Source organism: Centroberyx gerrardi, chromosome 15 (assembly GCF_048128805.1).
Source record: "Centroberyx gerrardi isolate f3 chromosome 15, fCenGer3.hap1.cur.20231027, whole genome shotgun sequence".
In the NCBI taxonomy this organism is placed as follows: domain Eukaryota; kingdom Metazoa; phylum Chordata; class Actinopteri; order Beryciformes; family Berycidae; genus Centroberyx; species Centroberyx gerrardi.
This window is the reverse complement of record NC_136011.1, coordinates 14,321,462-14,340,659: the sequence shown is the minus strand read 5'-3', so window position 1 is coordinate 14,340,659 and position 19,198 is coordinate 14,321,462. Positions and strand designations below refer to the sequence as shown.

Genomic DNA, 19,198 nt, shown 5'->3' with positions numbered 1-19,198 from the left:
GTAGAGCCTGCATGATTCACAGGCTTGGCAGAGAAAACAGCCACCCCGCTCTGCCTAATCAGGTCCAAGCAGCCATCTATGGCCATTATGAAATTATTGTTATTGTCACAATTCTGTCATCATTACAGTCCCAGTTCCCATTCCTCTTTTCTCACTACCCAAAATGGCCATCAGCTCCTACATTACCTCAACCTTGGCAGGCAAAAATAGGTGACATGCGGCTCTCAAAATGGGGACTCGCTCCCTTGACAAAGTGCTGTATTTCACCTCAAGAACAGGAATTGCAGTGTCTTGCTCACATTCCAGTCAGGTTCAGTCGGGATTTCAATACATCATAAGAAGATTCAGTAAATTGCATTGGGAATAGCTTTGTCTCCATTGGGCATGACAGGGAGCACTATGTCTAAAGGGGGAATGTTTAAATTTAATAATAAAAAAAGCGATTACACCTATCCACTGAAGTCAGACTTGCCCAAACATCTTTGAACCAGATCTGATGGTTTAGTTGAAATGAGACCTGAGCCTCATGAGGTTAAAAATCAGTGATCTTTTTTTTTTCTATGTGTATTAAATGTCTATGTCTATTAAAAATCATTACAGCTGACTGAAATAAAGAGCATAACTGGAGAATTTCAGTGAAAATTCATCTTTATTGATACCATACATGAATTATCAATGACAGAAACTAAGCAAAATATATATATCAAATCGCCCCTATGGTGAGGCGCTACAGGAGCCAGCTATGGGTGCATTGCCATTTCATCTCTGTCTCATGTGATAAGACCTTATTCCCTAAATAGTGTCAAAGTTGTCTATAGGGAACATAAGGTGTTGTTGAAGTTGCCCCTAGATTCCATTCTGTGTCAGCCTGCTGAACTGATACACCACAAAAGTAGACTAGGGGAGCTAAAGACAACGATCAGAGGTTTAAAACACAACAGCCTGCAGCTCAATGTGGATTTACAGACAGCATTTCTGCTACAAATGAAGATGGAGGAATTTGCGACAGTCTGCTCGGTCTTATTGTTTTGCTCTGGGAGACACCTGGTGGTGAAGTCTGCAAATTACTACCCCAAAGCTGTGAGTTAAGATCTCGGCACGACGCTGAAGCCCATGAGTTAGAAAACAGTTTCCAACATACTATAATTTTATGTATCTGAATTAGGAAAGAACAGATGCAACAGCTTAAAGGACAATGCCAGTGTTTTTGACACACATTTCCCCCCCAAGATAGGATTTAATACCTCAGACAAATGGTCAGCATCTTCTGCCATTACTAAACTATTTACTTGCCATTTTGTATTCATTCACCAGTTATAGGTTTTGTGTGTATCTGGAAATGTACATCAAATACCTCACAAACCCATTGAAATCACATTTGATTAAAGGGTTAAGCAGACATAAAAACTGTATGAAAAGTTGCTCCAATGTGCAATATTCCAGCATCTGAGGAGAAACATGGAGGCTCTTCTTCAGAGGATGCATCACCACACAACAGAGCAACTTCACAGAATAACGGCCAACTTAGAGGTTAACATATTATTTACTCCCTAACGTGGTCATTTATGGGTTTTCAGTGTGTGTACAGTACATTTTCAGATAGACTGGAATCGCACAACAGTGGTAAATGAGCAGAAAATGGCTATTAAATATCCCTATACATTAACATATTGAACAATTGTAATAAGTATTAACTCTCATCAAGGCCTGGATAACCGAGGAGTCAACAAACACTGGTATTGGAACGACCTCATCTGGCATTATCGGACAAAGCAGCTCCCCAAATTCCTCCACATATTATCATGAGTATTGTACACGTGAGCTGGGCCCAAACAGAATGTCAGTACATAGAAAAATAAATACAGTTTGCTGAAATGAAGCCAAAATTCTTTTTATCAGTGATTGTACCGTTAAAAATCATGTTAAAAAACTTTGAAGAGGCTTTTCATCTCTTTACATTAGATTGAGTTTCTCAGGGTTCTAGGGAGGAATACATAGAATAACTTTTACAGAAACTACTACCTAAAAATATACAAGCACGGACACATAAACATGAGGGATGGGGGGGAAGCCAACAAAATGATTCTTAATAAAACAAACAGCATAGTGTAATCAATATCTAAAGAATTTTACATGTAGCTCCTTGGTCTGTAGCTTTCTTAATTGTGATTAAAAACATTCCTGGGAAACTTAAGTTAATACAAAAGTCTTTTTTTTTTCTTATTTTACAATCCTGTCAAAATTGTTTTTAAAATGTAGCAAATTTGAGAAGTTTCTGTAACATGTTTTCTAAAGAGAGGACCCCCAGATAGAGATTTCAAGACAAAGCAAACAGTTCTGCAATGACAAGACAACAGATCCAAACCAGGCGCTTGATGACAATTTAGTGGGGAAACTGCTATCCAGTGTGCTGCTTTGGACTCAAATCAAACCAGATGTACTAAACACTGGCCTTGTTCTCCCCAACCTGTCTTTCTAGCATCAAAGCCAATGGATTTCATGACGTCAATGTGATGTCTGACACAGATTGATGACATTATATCAAGCAGAGACTAACATGAAAGTTATAACCATCACAATAAGAATGATCTAACAGCAATATACATTAATATACCGTAGGTTCTCTTGTCCCGCCACAGGTTTCAGATGTTTTACAGTTCTTACATTAGCAGTAATAGAAAGAACAAAAATACACCATCAATTCATAAGAAAAATAGATTGGAGTTACAGTGGAAAACAGTGCAAAGAATATTCTGGGGTGTTTTTGTTTGTTTGCTTGTCTGTTTTATTTTTTAGAAATTGTTTACAAAAATAAAAAATTCAAAACAAATCCAAAACATAGAAAATAAAAACACACTTCTGTAGCGTCTGGTGCTCTGGTCCAGACATGCTGCGTACCACCTCTCTCCAGTACCTCAATGTTTTATGCTGTGGGTGTTGGTGAGTGTGTGTGTGTGTGTGTCAGTGTGTGTATTTGTATGAGTGTGTGTCAATGTTTGTGTGTGTATGTGTGTGTGTTTGTGTGTGTTTAAGATTTAGCGTAGTGGTTCTCAACTCCGGTCCTCAAGCTCCGGCACTGTACAGGTTTTTGTTCCAACCAGGTCCTACAAAAACAAATAATTGAGTTTTTAAAAACCGAGCGTTGAATTTTTATACTAAGATTGCACACAGTTTCTACAGCCTGGAACAAAAAAAAGTTAAATAAAAGCTAAGCATTTCTTCCCTGTGACATGAGCACAACAGAAACAAAGTGGTGCGTCGTCAAGGAAACGCACGGCGAGACCCGAGGTTGGAACAAGAACCCGCTGACATGGTCGCCATGGCGAGCACTCGGACAACAGGACACACCAACTCTGGCTCAAACGCTGTGGTGAGCGATGATGGGGAAAACACACGCACACACATACGCGCGCGCGCGCACACACACACACACACAACCACCTTCCGGTCTCACCACACCTCTAGGAGGACTGACTGACACGCCAGAGGAGATGGAGCCGAGCAAACGAGGGCCAAGGCTGAGCACCACTGAGCATCACTGAGCATCTGACACAATGTGAGGGAGCGAGAGTGGGATTCTGCGGGAGATGAGCAGGTTGAAACCCTCCACCTGTCCTTCATGTGACAGCACACCGCTCTTTCAGTCAATCAACTTATTCCTTTCCCCTAACCGCTCTCCCTTCGGCTTAAAAAAAAGGCAAACAAAACAAAGCAAAGCAAAAAAAAAAAATAAACACAAAAAACTGTCCATAGTGAGCATACAAGTGCTCGAGACCACCCTCCCTGACTTCTCTCCCCTAGTGTGTTGGCTCAGGCGGATCCCAGTAGGCTTAAGTGTTGGGACAGGGTCGGGAGCTCAGCGCTCTACTGGGATGACTGGGAGTTGTCATTCTTGCTCTCCTGGCTGGAGGGAGCCTTGTTGTTCCAGGGCGAGTGTGCCCCCAGCGCAGGTGAGCTGTTGAAACTGTCCTCATCTTCCAGGCCATTCGCCCCATCGAACTGCGTGTTCTCCAGCCGCGTGATCAGACGCTCGTCTTCGTCACCAAACTCCCCTCCCATCAGAGTGGGCTCTCCCACCATCATCACGTCCTAAAGGGGACAGCAAGGGCCGGTACACATTATCCCCATATTACAGGGGGCTGCGCGGAATGACTGACTGCACGGATGGGCTGAAATTGTAAAGCTTTGGCCTATGGTCTAGGTGCGTTCTAATTCGGTTCAATTCCAATTTTACAGATTACAATTAGAAAAAACTCAGATTCTAATCAATCGCCCCAGAATGTAACTCGTGATGAAATGCATTGTTATTGATACTCAAAGCGAACCTTTTAGGGATCTAGTGCCATCAATGACTGAGGTGACAAATGAAACTGAAACCCCATTTCTGAGGTATTAACGTCCTCTACTGCTGAACGCAATCACAACAAGACGTTGTGTCGTTCCTCTGGTATCAAACAGGTCCTCTAACCCGACCAAGACAGTTGAGTGGGCCGTGTCGCCCTCACTCCCTGCCCCTGCTCCGAGAACTGGGGTCGAGGGGTCCTCCCTACTGGCCAGCAGTGGGCATCCCTGATCCTTGAGTGCTGCATCACGGGGGGTTTTCATTCCACCTCGGGTCTCGTTCACTCAATCAAGCAACCAAGTAAGCAACGACAGCAGTGCCGTGTGAATCATGTGCTCTGATAGGCTTAGTGGTTAATTCTGTACGTTGTAAATCAAGTTGATACAGCGGATTTAGAGAGAAAACCTAACTATTCCACTGGAAATCAGAGCAAGGTGTTCCTGACCATAAATGCAGGAATAGGTAACCCTACCCCCATGGCCCCCAAACCCATTAAGCATTACTGAGATATGGAACTATCTGTGCCTGTGTCTGTGGTTTAGAGGTCACTTACACCTCCACTATATAAACCCATAAGCCTGTGGCCCCAGAGGACCAGGGACTGCCCATCACTGGTTCACATCAGGGGGTCTATGGACACTAGAAAGTACTAACTAAATTTTCTCTTCCTCAGTTGGATTATATAAAATCAGCCACACCACCCCCTCCCGCCTGACTCCAAATCCCACCTCCAGAAGCCCTTCTAAGCTAGCTCTATCCTGGACCTCCTGCTACACCCGCTCCCAAACCCACTAACAACCCCCACTACCACCCCTCTATACCCACAAGTTTCAACCCCTCCACCCTCTGCCCTACCCTACCATGCCCTGCTCTGCTAACCTTGGAGGTGCAGATAGAGGGTCAAGTAGATGGTATGCTTACAGGTACCTGGCTGGAGAGAGAAAAGTTGTTGGCTGGACTCTTCTTCTTGCTGTTGCTGTTGTTATTGCTGCCTCCGCCGGAGCTCATGGTGCTGCCACCGGACACCTTCCTTTTCCGCCGCTTGTTTGGCGCTTGTCTGGCTGGCTCAGCTATATGTAGAGAAACAGAGACGATGACTTGTTGTTATTAAGTAGTTTAATCTGTATAAATCAGTGCTTCTTGTAGATGTAGGGGGAGAGTATATTTTTGATTGCGAGATCCAGATTCGCTCCAGGATGAGTTCCAGTCAGTGTTGAAGTTTAAGAATGCCTCTTATTTATATCATGATATATGAACAATTGTGCTCTAATTGCAATTGGATTTTTTGTGGGGGCACCACAGCTAAATGAATGTGAGGGAAACACTTATGAATGTCATGGGGATTTTGAAAGGAATGCACGTTTGCGTATGTGTGTGTGTTACCTGGAGGTGCCACCATCCTCTGCCACTTTTGGAAGAGGCAGGTCTTGAGACAGTCTCTGGGGCTCAGGCTGTAGGTCTTATGCCTGGACATCAGCTCCTGCATGGGCTCCAGTATCACACATAGCTGAGGATGGATAAAGAGAAGAAATGAAAGGGACAAGATGAAGTGTTAGCAAACTTACGTGTGTAGTGGCAACTTAATCCAATGATTGATCCAAAAAAAAGAAAAATGTGATTAAGAGGGAGTTCACTTACACGGAGGTAGTTGAGTGTGGAGTTGGACAGCCCACATCTCGTGATATTTTTAGCCAGCTGATCCAGCATCTGGGGATCCTGCATGTTGGGAGGAAAAAGAAGTGAGATGACAGAAATAACACAAATGAATTAGAATATGTTTGTGAAGTGCGTGTGTCTGTCTGGGACTTACATGCATGGCCAAGATGCTCCTCGGTAGGACCTCTCTGTGTTGTCTGATGCTGAAGTGCCACGTCTTGATCCTCATCATGTCATCGAACATGAACTCTAGGTACAGACGGCCCTCCACACACACCTGGCCCAGAGGAGAGAAACATGGTTAGAGGTCAGACTACTGATAGTCATCCAGAGAGAGGAGGGAAGAGTGTGTATTTCTAATGGAGTGTGATGGCAACTGTACCTGTGTGAACATAGGTTTGCCATTCTGGGTCACCATGGTGCACTGATCGCAGTCGAGAGACACAAAGTTGCTGTGGAAGGACTCCTTTGGATGCTTCAACACATAGAACAGCTCAGTGGCGCCCCCCTCAAAGATACTTCGGAAGTATCGCGGAATCAGCGTCCTGCCAATGGCTGCAGACAGACATTTATTGGTGTTTTATTGCTTTTGTCACCATGCAAGTGCAAACAACATGAGATTAGGAATAAAATGAAACTTTAATGATCCCCATAGGGAAATTAAAGCAAAGAATATGATATAGCCATGAATCGGATATAAACAAGAAGGGGTAGGCTATACAACATAATGCAACTAAAAATATTCACAGCATAAGAAAATTTGACATATGAATTTAGGGCATATACATTACTGAAGTGAATAGGTCCCTTCGGTTAATATTCATGACCAGAATTTCAATATACAAATAAACAATCAGCATCTTTTCTTTTGATCTTACTGTATCGTTTGGGTCCGTCTTCCAGACAGAAGGTGATGGTGAGCATGGCGTCATCCTCAAAGAACTCTGTGGTGAAGGCATCCCACCAGAGATTGTCACAATCCTACAGCAGAGGAAGAACAATCATTCAGTTTTTAATTCAATTAAATCAATCATGGTACACATATTTTAAGATAAGATTTACTGATGCATATAAAAGAAGTTATGTCATTTCATTCTAATGTAAGCAAAAAGCATGACTGTCGCCATTACAAAGAGTAGACATGTTTTGTGTTTTAAGTGGAGTAAGTGAAGTTCCCACTTACTTGGTTTACCTGCTGCCACAAATATTTCATTAACAAAACTAATTTAACCTTATTCCAAAAGAAATCGGCATATAAGAAACGCTGAATGGAGTTAGAATAACTCATGTAATCCCAATTTGGTTGAATATTCAGCCCAGTTAAGAGAGCTAACGTAAAGCTTGATTAAGACATTCTCACCAAGTCATTCATCAGAAAAACAACAACAAAAAATACTGTTCACTTTCAAACCTGTGAAAGCCAAGTAGGAAGTGGCCAACTGCCAGAAACAATGGGTGTTGTGATTGCTGGGGGAAGGCAAGGAAGTTATAAAACAAATTTATGGCCAGGAACACTACAAACTGCCCCCAAAAAAGAAGAAATTCTATTTCCTTACAGAAACCACTTCTACAACTTTGCCTCCACCCCATGATCTGGTCGGTAGAATATTAGTTTACAAAAAACCTTGGTGGCCTTCAGATTTCATGAAGACAGAAGTGTCACACTCCAGATGGATGCATGCCAATGTCTAAGTTTGTTTGGTTACAGGTTAATATTGATGCAATGGAGAAGTACGAACAAAACTGATGTTTAGAGGTCAAGCTTGTTAATTGAAACTCTCTGCTCGTTAGAAATTAAGTATTTCACTGGATACAAAGCTTGCAATGGAGATCTGGGTGCAGTCAGACGCCCTCCAATGCACAGAGGACAACATGCACCTATGTGTTGTAGTGTGCAGACCGACAGTCACAGAAAACGACAAACAGACCACAGCGAAAAACAGCTTCCTCTTGCATGCTCAGTTGGCACTCCAATTACTTTTTAGCCAGGTTGGTCAGATAATCCTATTACAGCCTGAATGTAAATGAAGTCAGTGAGTTCTCAGGCTTCATTTCCCTACAAAATCCCTAGCATGGTAAGCTACACACAAACAGCAGCTGGGAGGGGAAATCTTCAAGTATGGCAATAGAAAGTAGTTCACAGGAGCTGCAGACTGTAGCACTGAGGACCATGATCGCAACATTTATTTTATTGAACTTAAATATTGAGAAACCAAATCCTCCAGGGCTTTTTGGACAGAAACACAGTTTGGAGTCGAGCTTTTATTACGCTCTATGCAGAATGTGGACCGCCTCTCACCTCTGTCCAGTTCTGTAGCCTTTTGTTCAGCTCAAATATCCGGTAGTCTGTCTGGTTCCCGTACGGTGTGGGTCTCCTGAAACAGAAAACAGAGGAATCAACACTCTGCACTTGGGAGTCGGTTCAGTGGCTGATCCACACCCACAGTGCAAACAAATGGTATAAGCCAAAGGCAAACTCGAACTGCGGTTACTTACAGGCAAATTTAATGCCTAGATTTTCATGCACAAATCGAGGTGGCCTGTGAATAAACGCTGTATAAACTACTACTGAGCTGCAACAATCACAAGTGTGTGTTCAACATATAAGTCTCAATGTCAGTGCACTCACCCCATTCCAGGCTCCATGTATGATGGGGGGTACATGGGTGTTGGCCTGGAAAAGAAAAATTGCAATAATCAGCAACCATTTCCCCAGGAAGCGTAGGCATGTGGCTGCATGACACTGCAGAATAATTTAGTGTCAGGTGCCAAATTTAGTATTTTAGGGCCCTATGCTTGTGCTATGTGCTCAGCAGATGCAAAAATATAAACTTGGGAAAAATGTGATTCGGATAAAAATCAACATTACCATGGAACAGGGAGGTACAGAACGAAAAACATTAAAATATTCACCATTTCAGTCATTTTAACAGGTATAAATTTAATCAGTACTGTAACATGTAATGGGAGCAGGACTGTATGTGGGCGTCAGCGCCTGAAAGTACTCATTTGACAGTTTTAATTAAACTGAATGTTGCTTCTCTCTCTTCCTCTCTATTTTTGCCTTTATAGGTCACACATTTTAAATCAGTCTGCTTCTATCTAGTCTATTCCCATTTGGTTTGAGTCCAACATCAATATCACAGATGCAACATCTTCTGCAGCGATGAAACAGGAATATTTGATGTCCGCAAAAAATAATTGCTCTATAAAACACACAAAAATAGGAGCTCATAAGACTTCAAAAGAGAAAAAATGAACTGAAAAATCCAAAACGGGGGAAAATAAAATGGCGTGGGGATAAAAGTTCATTGGAGCCCAAGTATTATACATATTTTTTCTTCAGGCAGAACTTGTTCTCCCTGTCCTGACAGTATAACAGCAGAATGAGGAGCCCTCTGGCTTGTGGTCCAGACCTACCCCACATCTCTGTCCAGCATAGCGCCTGGGTGGAAGGGGGGAAAGCTGCCGCCGTTGGGGGGCTCCTTAGGAGAGTACAGCTTGAATGACTTTGACGAACAGCCTGCACACAAGCACAGAGTAGGAAAAAAAGAGCAGAGATTTAGAAGAGATTTAGATTACTTAGATTTAGCTCATTCAAATCACGGCATCATCTAAGTAATCTAATGTCGGCTGATTTTAGTGAGATTTATTCAAATAAAAGCCACTGCCAAAACAATTTCCTGCTGCTTTCATTATCTAATGCATCTTTAATCCGGTAAATGGACAAAAAAAACAAATCAACCCGAGGGGGAAAAACGGCAACCTAATACTTATTAGCCTACAAAAATCTGAGAACACAATCAGTGAAATGGGGGAACACAAGCAGAGGAGATTGTGGAGAGTCAAGGTCTGGCATGTTCTTTGTGTTCTTGTACCATCCGCACCATTATAGGGAACCCTCCTCGCTAGCATACAGCCCCATCTCATGTGATCCCAACCATGCTCCTCTGCACTGAGTGTGTGTGTGTGTGTGTGTGTGTGTGTGTGTGTGAGAGAGTGTGTGTGTGTGTGTGTGTGTGTGTGTATGTGTGCCTCCCCCTCTAGTTGCCTCTTCCACCCATCCCCCACTCCCTGCCCCGGCTGTTGTTAACCCTTGTCTGCCCAGATAAGGCATTCATGCAGAAACAACACAGCGCTCTGAGAAAACATCTCTTCAACCACCAATATCTCTACTAATAGCAGGCCTCACACAGGCAGAAGCCGTATGCAATTAGGTCTAACCAGGGATATTTTATACACCAACAGAACCTATTATCTCTAACATCAAATTCATCGCGCACAGGCTATGTAGGTCTACTTCACACACTTATTATGGTGGTGGTCAAAGTAGAAGCAAATACTGAGAGGCAGAAAGAAAGTGGGCTTGATTGGGGTCGAATGTGTCTGTCTGTCCTCCTTCACAGCCCAGTTTCTGCTCATCTAACAACTACAACCCCTCTCTCATTTACTCCCCCTCCCACCCCGTCGTCTTCTTCCTGGCTTCAGTATACCCAAGAGAGTCGCACCGGGTCAACTTCTCCTCCCCATTACTATGGGGGTGACCCCGCTCACAATGGTTCTCTATGCATTACCTCTGACCTACAGATCCACCCCCCAACACCGCCACCCATCAGCACCAGACAGCATTCAACCCAATCTAATAAGCCTTTGTTCAATCTGGTGCATACTATACAAAATACAATCTCCATTGCAATAATGCCCCCCCCCCCCCCCACACACACACACACACACACACATTTTCATAATTTGTGACCAAATAAATCCAGAAGAGCAAGCTTATTTTATCTATTAAAAATGCACATATCTACATTCTGAACACACAGTCTGTACACATTCTGATACACAGCTTATTCTCAGCTCTAATAAGTGCCAGCCCACACCCTAAATACAAGCGAAGTCATCAGCCTTACATACACCATCTGTATATTTTGGGGTGCAATCTAGCTGAGGCATCTATGTGATGGCAATTTCAGGGGCCAAACATAACGTCTTAATGAAAGACAGGATCAGGACAGCATCCAGAGGCAGGCTACACATGACAAATAGAGATGATGACACCAGTCTCCAAGCATCCACTAGTCTGTAGAAAGAATCAGTCTGGATAGAGGACCCAGATGTAGTAGCTAACAACTTTAACTTTTAATATTATCTAGACTCTGGTGTGTGAGTTTAGTGCAAACTGTCCGCCCAAACAAAATCATGCAAACAATGGAACTGCATCCAGTGGCTGAACAGTATTAGTGGCTCTCGGCCAATACATCTGTATCTGAACTGCATATTGCTGTTCAGTTATTATGTCTGCGTAAAGCCAACATTTAACTGGGAAGATAGCAAGCCGCTTTAGCTAAGAGGAAAGACACAGGACAAGCCGAAAACTGGACTGCAGGGCCGCATTCATCACCCATTTGCAGAGGACGGATGCCATTGCTAAGCTATCTTAGTTGCTAAACTATCGCCGACATCCACGCACCATCTCCCATTATCGAATACGACTTTGTTTCAACCGTTTTTTGCGAAACAGTGGCGCTACGAAAGTAGTCTGACTGTAAGGTTAAGTTACCTGCAGAGAAAGGTTCACCGAAACGCGGTGTTGCTCAACACCTCCGCTCGGTGTTTCTAGCCAGCTAGCCTCGCTGCTAGCCGGAGCTGCTGGATGGAGAAATCTCCAGCGCCGTCGGTTAATAATGCAGTCCTCCGGTCCGAAACAACACGAGAAGCGGTGGAAAGTAAAACGCGGATACTAGTTCCCCGGTTTCGTGTCAAGTTGCAATCGCGAAACGTATATTTTAAACGGCATTTGTTTCGGGGACGGCGTTCCCTATCTACTACTACTACTAAACCGTCTACAGTACAGGACCCTTTGTTCCTGCCAGCCGAGACGAACAAAGGCCCCGCCTCCTGCCCCTCCGCCCATCCCATCCCATCCCATCCCATCACCAGCCGTCCACGGCTGCAGCAGGCAGGGGTTCCCTAACTTTTTCATGGCAAGGACCCCCAAATACAGCAAGGGGTCCCAAAGTGGTCCCAGGGTGTCCCCAGCAATATGAGGAATTGTTAAATTAGACGTCAACATAATGAGAGAATGTACAGGGATGGTTATTCTGATCTTAGGTTTCACTCCTCTTTTCCAAGAGAATGTGGAATAGGGATTTAGGACAAAATCTAATGAAATGGTCTACTGTGTATCTATTTAAAAGATAGAGAATCCCGTGCATGAGACCACAGACCACCATTTGATAAGATTTTGTCCTAAATCCCCATTTCACATTCTCTTTTTGCCTCGATTATCATACCCCTCTTCAAATCCATGGATTCACATGGTCTCTTTGCACTGTTCAGCAAATCTGTGATGTTGACTTCTAGCCCAGATAGGCAGGTTTATTCAAGACATCCTTATAAAGGCTTATGAAAAATGATTGACCTGGTTGATAAGACTCAAATCCTTTCAACCACAATCCTGAGCCTTTCATAGCCTTAGATTATGCAAGGGTATAATTTGCAGCCCTATTTTCACTCAGTGACTACTCTAATGTTTACGAGCAATACTTATGTACACAAACAAAAAAAAACGTTTGTGGTTTTAAAGTGCATTTAAAGCTCAATTGTTGTGGCTTTCACTTGAGCTGCCAGTTTACAGGCTTATATGAGCTAGGAGTGCAGCTGGTGAATTTCATTGAAAGGCTGAGAGTTTACACTCTTTCACTGTCTGAGCAAGAGGAGATACACCTGTCACTCCTGTAACCCCCATGTCCTCCACAGAGCAGAGACATTTCAGCCACAGCTTGTGTTTGCTACAGTAGAGAGACTGACAAATCCTGCCCCACAAATAGATCCTGAATTTCTCTCAGCTGATAAATGTGATGAATTTGCGTCCTTTTTTAAAAATAAAATTGATAGTATCAGACTTGAGATTAGCTCAAGCCTGACCCAAACTCTCAATTTACCAACTACAACTACAAGGAAACCAGTCCTGATGTCAGAGTTCAGCCCCATCAACAGAGATACCTTATTAGAAATAGCGCATCACCTTAATTCTTCCACTTGTTGTCTCGACAGTTTGCCCACTAACTTTTAAAAAAATGTTTTTAACTCCATAGAAACTGATGTTCTTAACGTAGTGAATGTATCACTTCTCTCTGGCACCTTTCCTTCATCCTTGAAAACTGCAGTTGTTAAGCCCTTATTAAAAAAAGGCAACCTAGATACCTCTACCCTCAGCAACTTCCGACCCATCTCAAACTTACCCTTTTTAGGCAAAATTATAGAGAAGGCAGTTTTTAATCAGCTAACACACTTCTTAATTTTAAACGACTATTTTGATAAATATCAATCAGGCTTTCGTGCCAATCACAGCACAGAGACGGCTCTTATAAAGGTTTTAAATGATATTCGTTTTAATAGTGACTCAGGCAAGACATCAATTTTAGTGCTTTTAGATCTTAGTGCAGCATTTGATACCGTCGATCACAGTATACTTTTACATAGACTGGAAAACTGGGTTGGTTTTTCTGGAACAATTTTAAAATGGCTGAAATCATACTTGGAGGGCAGGGATTATTTTGTCGCTATTGGGAACCATAGCTCAAAACGCATGCCCTTGACCTGTGGCGTTCCTCAAGGGTCAATTCTCAGCCCGCTTCTGTTTAACCTGTACATGCTCCCACTTGGCCACATCCTTCAGAACAACCTTGCTTATCATACTTATGCTGATGACACACAAATTTACTTAGCTCTCTCATCAAATGACTACGGTCCTATAGAGTCATTATGCAAATGCATTGTGCAAATAAATAACTGGATGTCTGCAATGTTTGCAATTAAACAAAGACAAAACAGAGGTAATTTTATTTGGCAGCAAAGATGAGAGGCTCAGGGTTGCTGCTCAAGGATAAGGCACTAAAAACAAAAGAGCAGGTTAAGAACCTTGGTGTTTTAATAGACTCAGACTGAAGTTTTAACAGTCATGTAAAAGCAATAACAAAATCAGCATTTTATCACCTTAAAAACATAGCCAAATTCAGGGATGTTATGACAAAACAAGATTTGGAAAAACTGATTCATGCTTTTATCTCCAGCAAAATTGATTACTGCAATGGACTTCTGACAGGACTTCCTAAAAAGACCATCAGGCACCTGCAACTTATTTAAAATTCAGCCGCAAGAGTTCTGACCAAAACCAAAAGGACAGCCCATATCACCCCAGTCCTTAAATCTCTACACTGGTTGCCAGTAAGCCACAGAATTGATTTTAAAGTTTTATTACTTACTTATAAATCTCTACATGGAGTTAGCCCTAAATATTTGACTGATATGCTTGAGCAATATAACCCCGCGAGACCTCTTAGATCACTGGGGAGTGGACTGTTAGTGGTGCCCAGAACAAAATCTAAACAAGGAGAAGCGGCTTTTAGTCATTATGCAGCACAGAACTGGAACCAACTGCCTGATGGCCTTAGGAATGCCCCAACCATTGCAGTCTTTAAATCCAGACTGAAAACCTTACTGTTCTCAAGCACTTTCAACTAAATGTTTTTAAAACCTAAGACTTTATTATCATGTTGTTATTATTATTATTTTAAATCTTTTTTTATTTTTTATTTTTATTATTATTTTAAATCTTTTTTATTTTTTGTTTTATTAAATTGTGTTATTTTAGCTTTGTATTGTGTTGTTTTAACTTCTCTGTAAAGCACCTTGAATCTACCCCTGTGTATGAAACGTGCTTTATAAATAAAAATGCCTTGCCTTGCCTTGTACAACATGTCGCCCTAAGGGGTCAGATGTGCCCAGTGATGTCGGTGAGGTGACAAAACTCAAACTAGTTAGTCGGTCATAAAACTCAAACTGAGAATATTTCATAAACCTGGGTTTGTTCCCTGTACCTTAAACATTGCAACTCAACAATTCTGGCATGTAGGAACCATGTAAATGTACAGTATGTGTAAATGTAAATGTCTTCCTAGTTCTGAGAGGAAGCATAGAGAAATACAAGAGAAAGATACAAAGGAACAAAATAAGCTGTTTCTGACAACAGAGACCCAGAACTTGGATCTCCTTTTGATAGTAATAACAATTCCAAGATCTTCTGCGTGTCCCATGTGAGGAACATGTGACGGGCTGAGACAGAGGGATCTAGATAGAACAGCATCTCCCTCTACTGGCAAACATGACAAACACCCTCCTCATGCTGCACTTTAGCTTCTATTGCTTTCCCAGGTGGGTCAACATGCAAGCATAGAATAGAATAGAATAGAATAGAATAGAATAGAATAGAATAGTGGTTCTCAACACATTTGGCTCATGACCCCATGACAAAGTAATGCTTCTCACCACCCCCTGTCACAGGCTGCATGGAGTATGGATGATTTTCCCTTTTCAGATTGTTTCATTTGATTAATTATCAGAGGAGGCATAGAGGCTGAAAACTATTCAGTATTTCACAAGAAAAAAAAAGCAAAAATTTGAGAAAAATCAGAAAAATTACACAGTAATAAGTGATAGTGATAGTAATAGTAGAAAATGTTTTTTCCTATCCCATAAATTATATTTGGACCCCCAAAAATGATCTTGCAACCCCCTAGGGGGTACCAACCCCCAGGTTGAAAACCACTGGAATCGTATACAACTTTATTCTGGAATATTCCCCTTGCAAAAAAAAACCCCAAAACCTAACCTTATAAATTCTAGTATTTACCATAAACACAGATCTTTAGATTTGTATGCTTTTTCAATGAATATATTAATCAATATATTTTACAAGCACAATGTTGTTGATATTTTAAAGCAGATAAAGGACACCTGCATTATTATTATAGTATAAACCTACTAATGATGGGTAAAATGGAAATATGGGACAGAATGGGATGTTGTTAAATATGGAAGGAAAATGGAACATTTCTTCACAGGTTGTAGAGCGAGAGTTGTTCAGCTGTGAATCAGAATTAAACCCTACTTCATCTGTAGTCAGTAAGAGTCAAATTCAGCATGTACTCACACACACACACACACACACACACACACACACACACACACAAGAGTTCCCGGCTGCTAGGGCTGGCAGACAGTGATAACATACAACCAGGACTCGGAATATGCCAGTCATACCAACTACAACTAGTCCCATTTCTGTCTCTGAAATAATGGTCACATTATACTAACATGGACTGCATTGTATTCACCCTGAGAACTGCCAGCTATGTATTGACAGAGAAGGTAACATTGTGTGCGTGTGTATTCTGATCCACTACAAGTAAAATAAAATATAAATCTGATCTGATGATTTTGATTCAGAGACAAACTTTATGCTCGAAGAAACTGACCTTGACAAAGAGACTGGAGTGGGCTGTAAAAATGTCAAACCGACTGCTTCACGCTCAACAAACACTGGCCTTGTGTAAACACGCCTTGTAAACACTTTCCAAGAGCTTCACTCTCATTCTGTTCGTCTACAAGAGAGCGCACTTGTGGAAGAGCGAGAGTGTAGCAACAGAGGAAACTGGCGCTGGGAAAAGTTTGTAGACATAGTTGCTTGTGAACATCATGCTCGGATTCCTGTTGCTTGCCTCGCTAGAAATCATGGTGGAAACACGAGGCTGTCAGGAAAACTGTGGTGGCACTTCACTGGTAGTGATGGCAACAAGGCAGCAGACAGAACAAACACACTGCAGCCGCTCGCTCCAAGGAGGATGTTACTGTGGGTTGACAGGAGGAAGTTAAGCAGTGTGTGTTAAAGATAAAGCGAAGAATAACAAGAGGGAGGGTGTGTGTGTGTGTGCGTGTGTGTGTGTGTGTGTGTGTGTGTGTGTGTGCGTGTGTGTGTGGTGGTTTCGGGAAGGGGTGGGGGGGTGGGGGGGTGGGGGGGGGGGGGGGGGGGGGGTAAATGTCCATTCTATTCTTGCACTCGCTGCTGGGACCAAAAAAAGACGCATCACTAGACATGGAGCCCACTAGACGCACACTATAGATGCAATGAGTGAGGTCACTGAGCCGAATCCATAAAAGAGAGAGAATACAGCCTAGACACTCACACACTCGCACATAAGCAGGTGGCACAGAGACACAACACACAGCGCACAGCGCTGCGGCCGTCTTCACACCTTTTGTCTTCAGCGCAGTCACTGTGTCTTTCTGAACGCCGTCTCTCTCTCTCTCTCTCTCTCTCTCTCTCAGTTCAAAACCTGCTCAAGACTCTCCAGCTTGCACATCTCACACGAATAAAGGTTTGTTTTGATGTAAAATCTCCTTCCCATCGTTTCTCCCCCCCCCCCACCCCCACCCCCCTCCTTTTCTTGGCTGTGTGGCACATGCCAGCTTTCCTCTGCCATCCTGTCAGCCTGCAGTAGATGTGACATCACCACGACAGCTCGTCTCCACTCTGCATCCTGCCCCCACCCTCTCTCTCTCTCTCTCTCTCTCTCTGCCTCCCCAACATCTCTGTCTCCCACGCATTCCTTCTTTCTTTCTCTCTGCCTCTGCACAGAGCCATTTTGATCTAGCACACCAGATCTGAGAGACTCACTGAGGGTAGAGAGAGGAGGAGAGGAAGAGGAGAGGAAGAGGAGAGAAGGACGTGAAGAAGTCAGGAGGAGGAGAAAGAGAAGGAGGCGCACTGAGAGCATGAGGCTGTGACAGTCTTGTCGTTGTGTAACAGTAATCAAAACAGCACTGGCTGTTTGGCTGCCATCTTGGCTCTGCTCTAAGTCACTTTTCTCCAATCAGGAGCCATGTGACTTTCTGCATGAGGTAACACCACTGTTACTGCAATAGGCACTGAAAGGGGGATGAGAGAGTGCTACAGAGAGAGAGAGAGAGAGAGAGAGAGAGAGGAAGCAGTGATAGGAGGGAGGGGTTAGAGTGAGATGGGTGAGAGACAGAGAGAGTGGTGAGCGGTGGGGAGAGCTTGCCTGAGCGGGTGCATGTGAGGAAGAGAGAGGGGGGTGTCTTCTGCTCACAGGCAATCTATTTTTACCATTTAGTCTGAACAAAGGATGTGATTGGCTCCACTGTGTTAGGACAGATCTCCTCCATTCTATTACCAAAGCCTTTCAAAGGCTGATTCACAGCAAAGCCACAGTAACAGTGGGGTGTCACAGTGATGTCAATGAACTACACAGACGAGAGGACAGACACACACACGCACACCCTTCACACACACACAGAAACACACTCTCCTGTATTATTTACTCCTCCTGGCTCACATACTGTCACATGCATGCACACATGCATATATACGCTCAGTGCAGATTCCTCTATTATATTCCCATATTCTGATCCCATATTCTGATTCCTTTAATATATTCCTATATTCTGATTCCTCTATTATATTCCCATATTCTGATCCATCCAGAGGGAAAGAAGAGGCAGAGAGGATGTGATGTGGGGATAAGAGAGGTCATTTGTTTCTCCAATGCAGCTTCACACACAAAGGAAGGGGGGAGGATCCTCCATCCACCATCAAGCAAGAATGTAAACAAACCAGCCTTCAAATGCAACCAGTGATTCACACACACACACACACACAGAGAGAGAGAGAGTAAGAGTAACCATGGAAGCAATGTTGTACTGTGGGTATCTGAAAAATCCGCTGGCCTAAACTTGCCCCAGCAGGCTCCTCATGAAGTGTGTGTGTGTGTGTGCCTGCCTATGTGAATGCGCCACATGTACATGACAAAGCTGTTGGTGGACCTCTCTCCCAGTGCATCCTTCAAAAACATGTGGATGTCATTAAAAGTTTCTGCTCCACAGTAAAGACTGTCAACACAGCGAGCGAAGGAGGCACAGATAAAGGAGAACTACAGGAGAGAGAGAGTGAGCGTGTGAAAGCGAGATAGTCGCGAGGAGGAGAGATATGAGAGCAGAACATCAAGCGGAGGCCTTTCTAATATTATTCCATCTGATACTGCCAATGAATCAGAGCAGGCCCATTAAAATGATACTGACACCCTAATTCAATCTACCCTCTCTGAGATCCCCCCCGAGCAGATGCTCCGATTCAATTTCTATCTGTTAGTCGCTCCCTCTGTGCTGCACAGTGCTCGTCCCCTGGCGCTGCAAGCCTCCCACTGTTCACAAGACAATCGCTAACCCAGCGTCTCTGCAGACTGCCCGCTCTCCTCGGAGTCCCTCTGAGGAGAGATCGCTCCAAAAGTCAGAAAAGGATCCAAAACACTCTACAGGAGAAAACAGACGATGAGATCT

The 19,198-nt window shown here is 43.2% G+C and overlaps 1 protein-coding gene across 5 annotated transcripts in view; it reads right to left on the bottom strand.

The window, feature by feature from the left end:
- Positions 1–630: 630 nt before the first annotated feature.
- ldb1a (LIM domain binding 1a) overlaps positions 631–19,198 on the bottom strand; it is a 19,792-nt gene continuing 1,224 nt past the window's right edge. Inside the window, exons 1-11 of one of the 5 annotated variants that reach the window (XM_078288606.1) lie at positions 11,562–11,860; positions 9,419–9,521; positions 8,628–8,672; positions 8,298–8,373; positions 6,877–6,979; positions 6,381–6,553; positions 6,153–6,275; positions 5,981–6,058; positions 5,726–5,849; positions 5,264–5,412; positions 631–3,104 (exon numbers count right to left, since the gene is read on the bottom strand). In XM_078288606.1, coding sequence (XP_078144732.1) covers positions 3,051–3,104; positions 5,264–5,412; positions 5,726–5,849; positions 5,981–6,058; positions 6,153–6,275; positions 6,381–6,553; positions 6,877–6,979; positions 8,298–8,373; positions 8,628–8,672; positions 9,419–9,438 — 945 coding nt within the window. In that variant the 5' untranslated portion in view covers positions 9,439–9,521; positions 11,562–11,860 and the 3' untranslated portion in view covers positions 631–3,050. Of the gene's footprint in view, positions 3,105–3,132; positions 4,090–5,263; positions 5,413–5,725; positions 5,850–5,980; positions 6,059–6,152; positions 6,276–6,380; positions 6,554–6,876; positions 6,980–8,297; positions 8,374–8,627; positions 8,673–9,418; positions 9,522–11,561; positions 11,861–19,198 lie in introns of those variants that run through there. The other 4 variants (XM_071903906.2, XM_071903914.2, XM_078288607.1 and 1 more) reach the window with 4 other exon arrangements.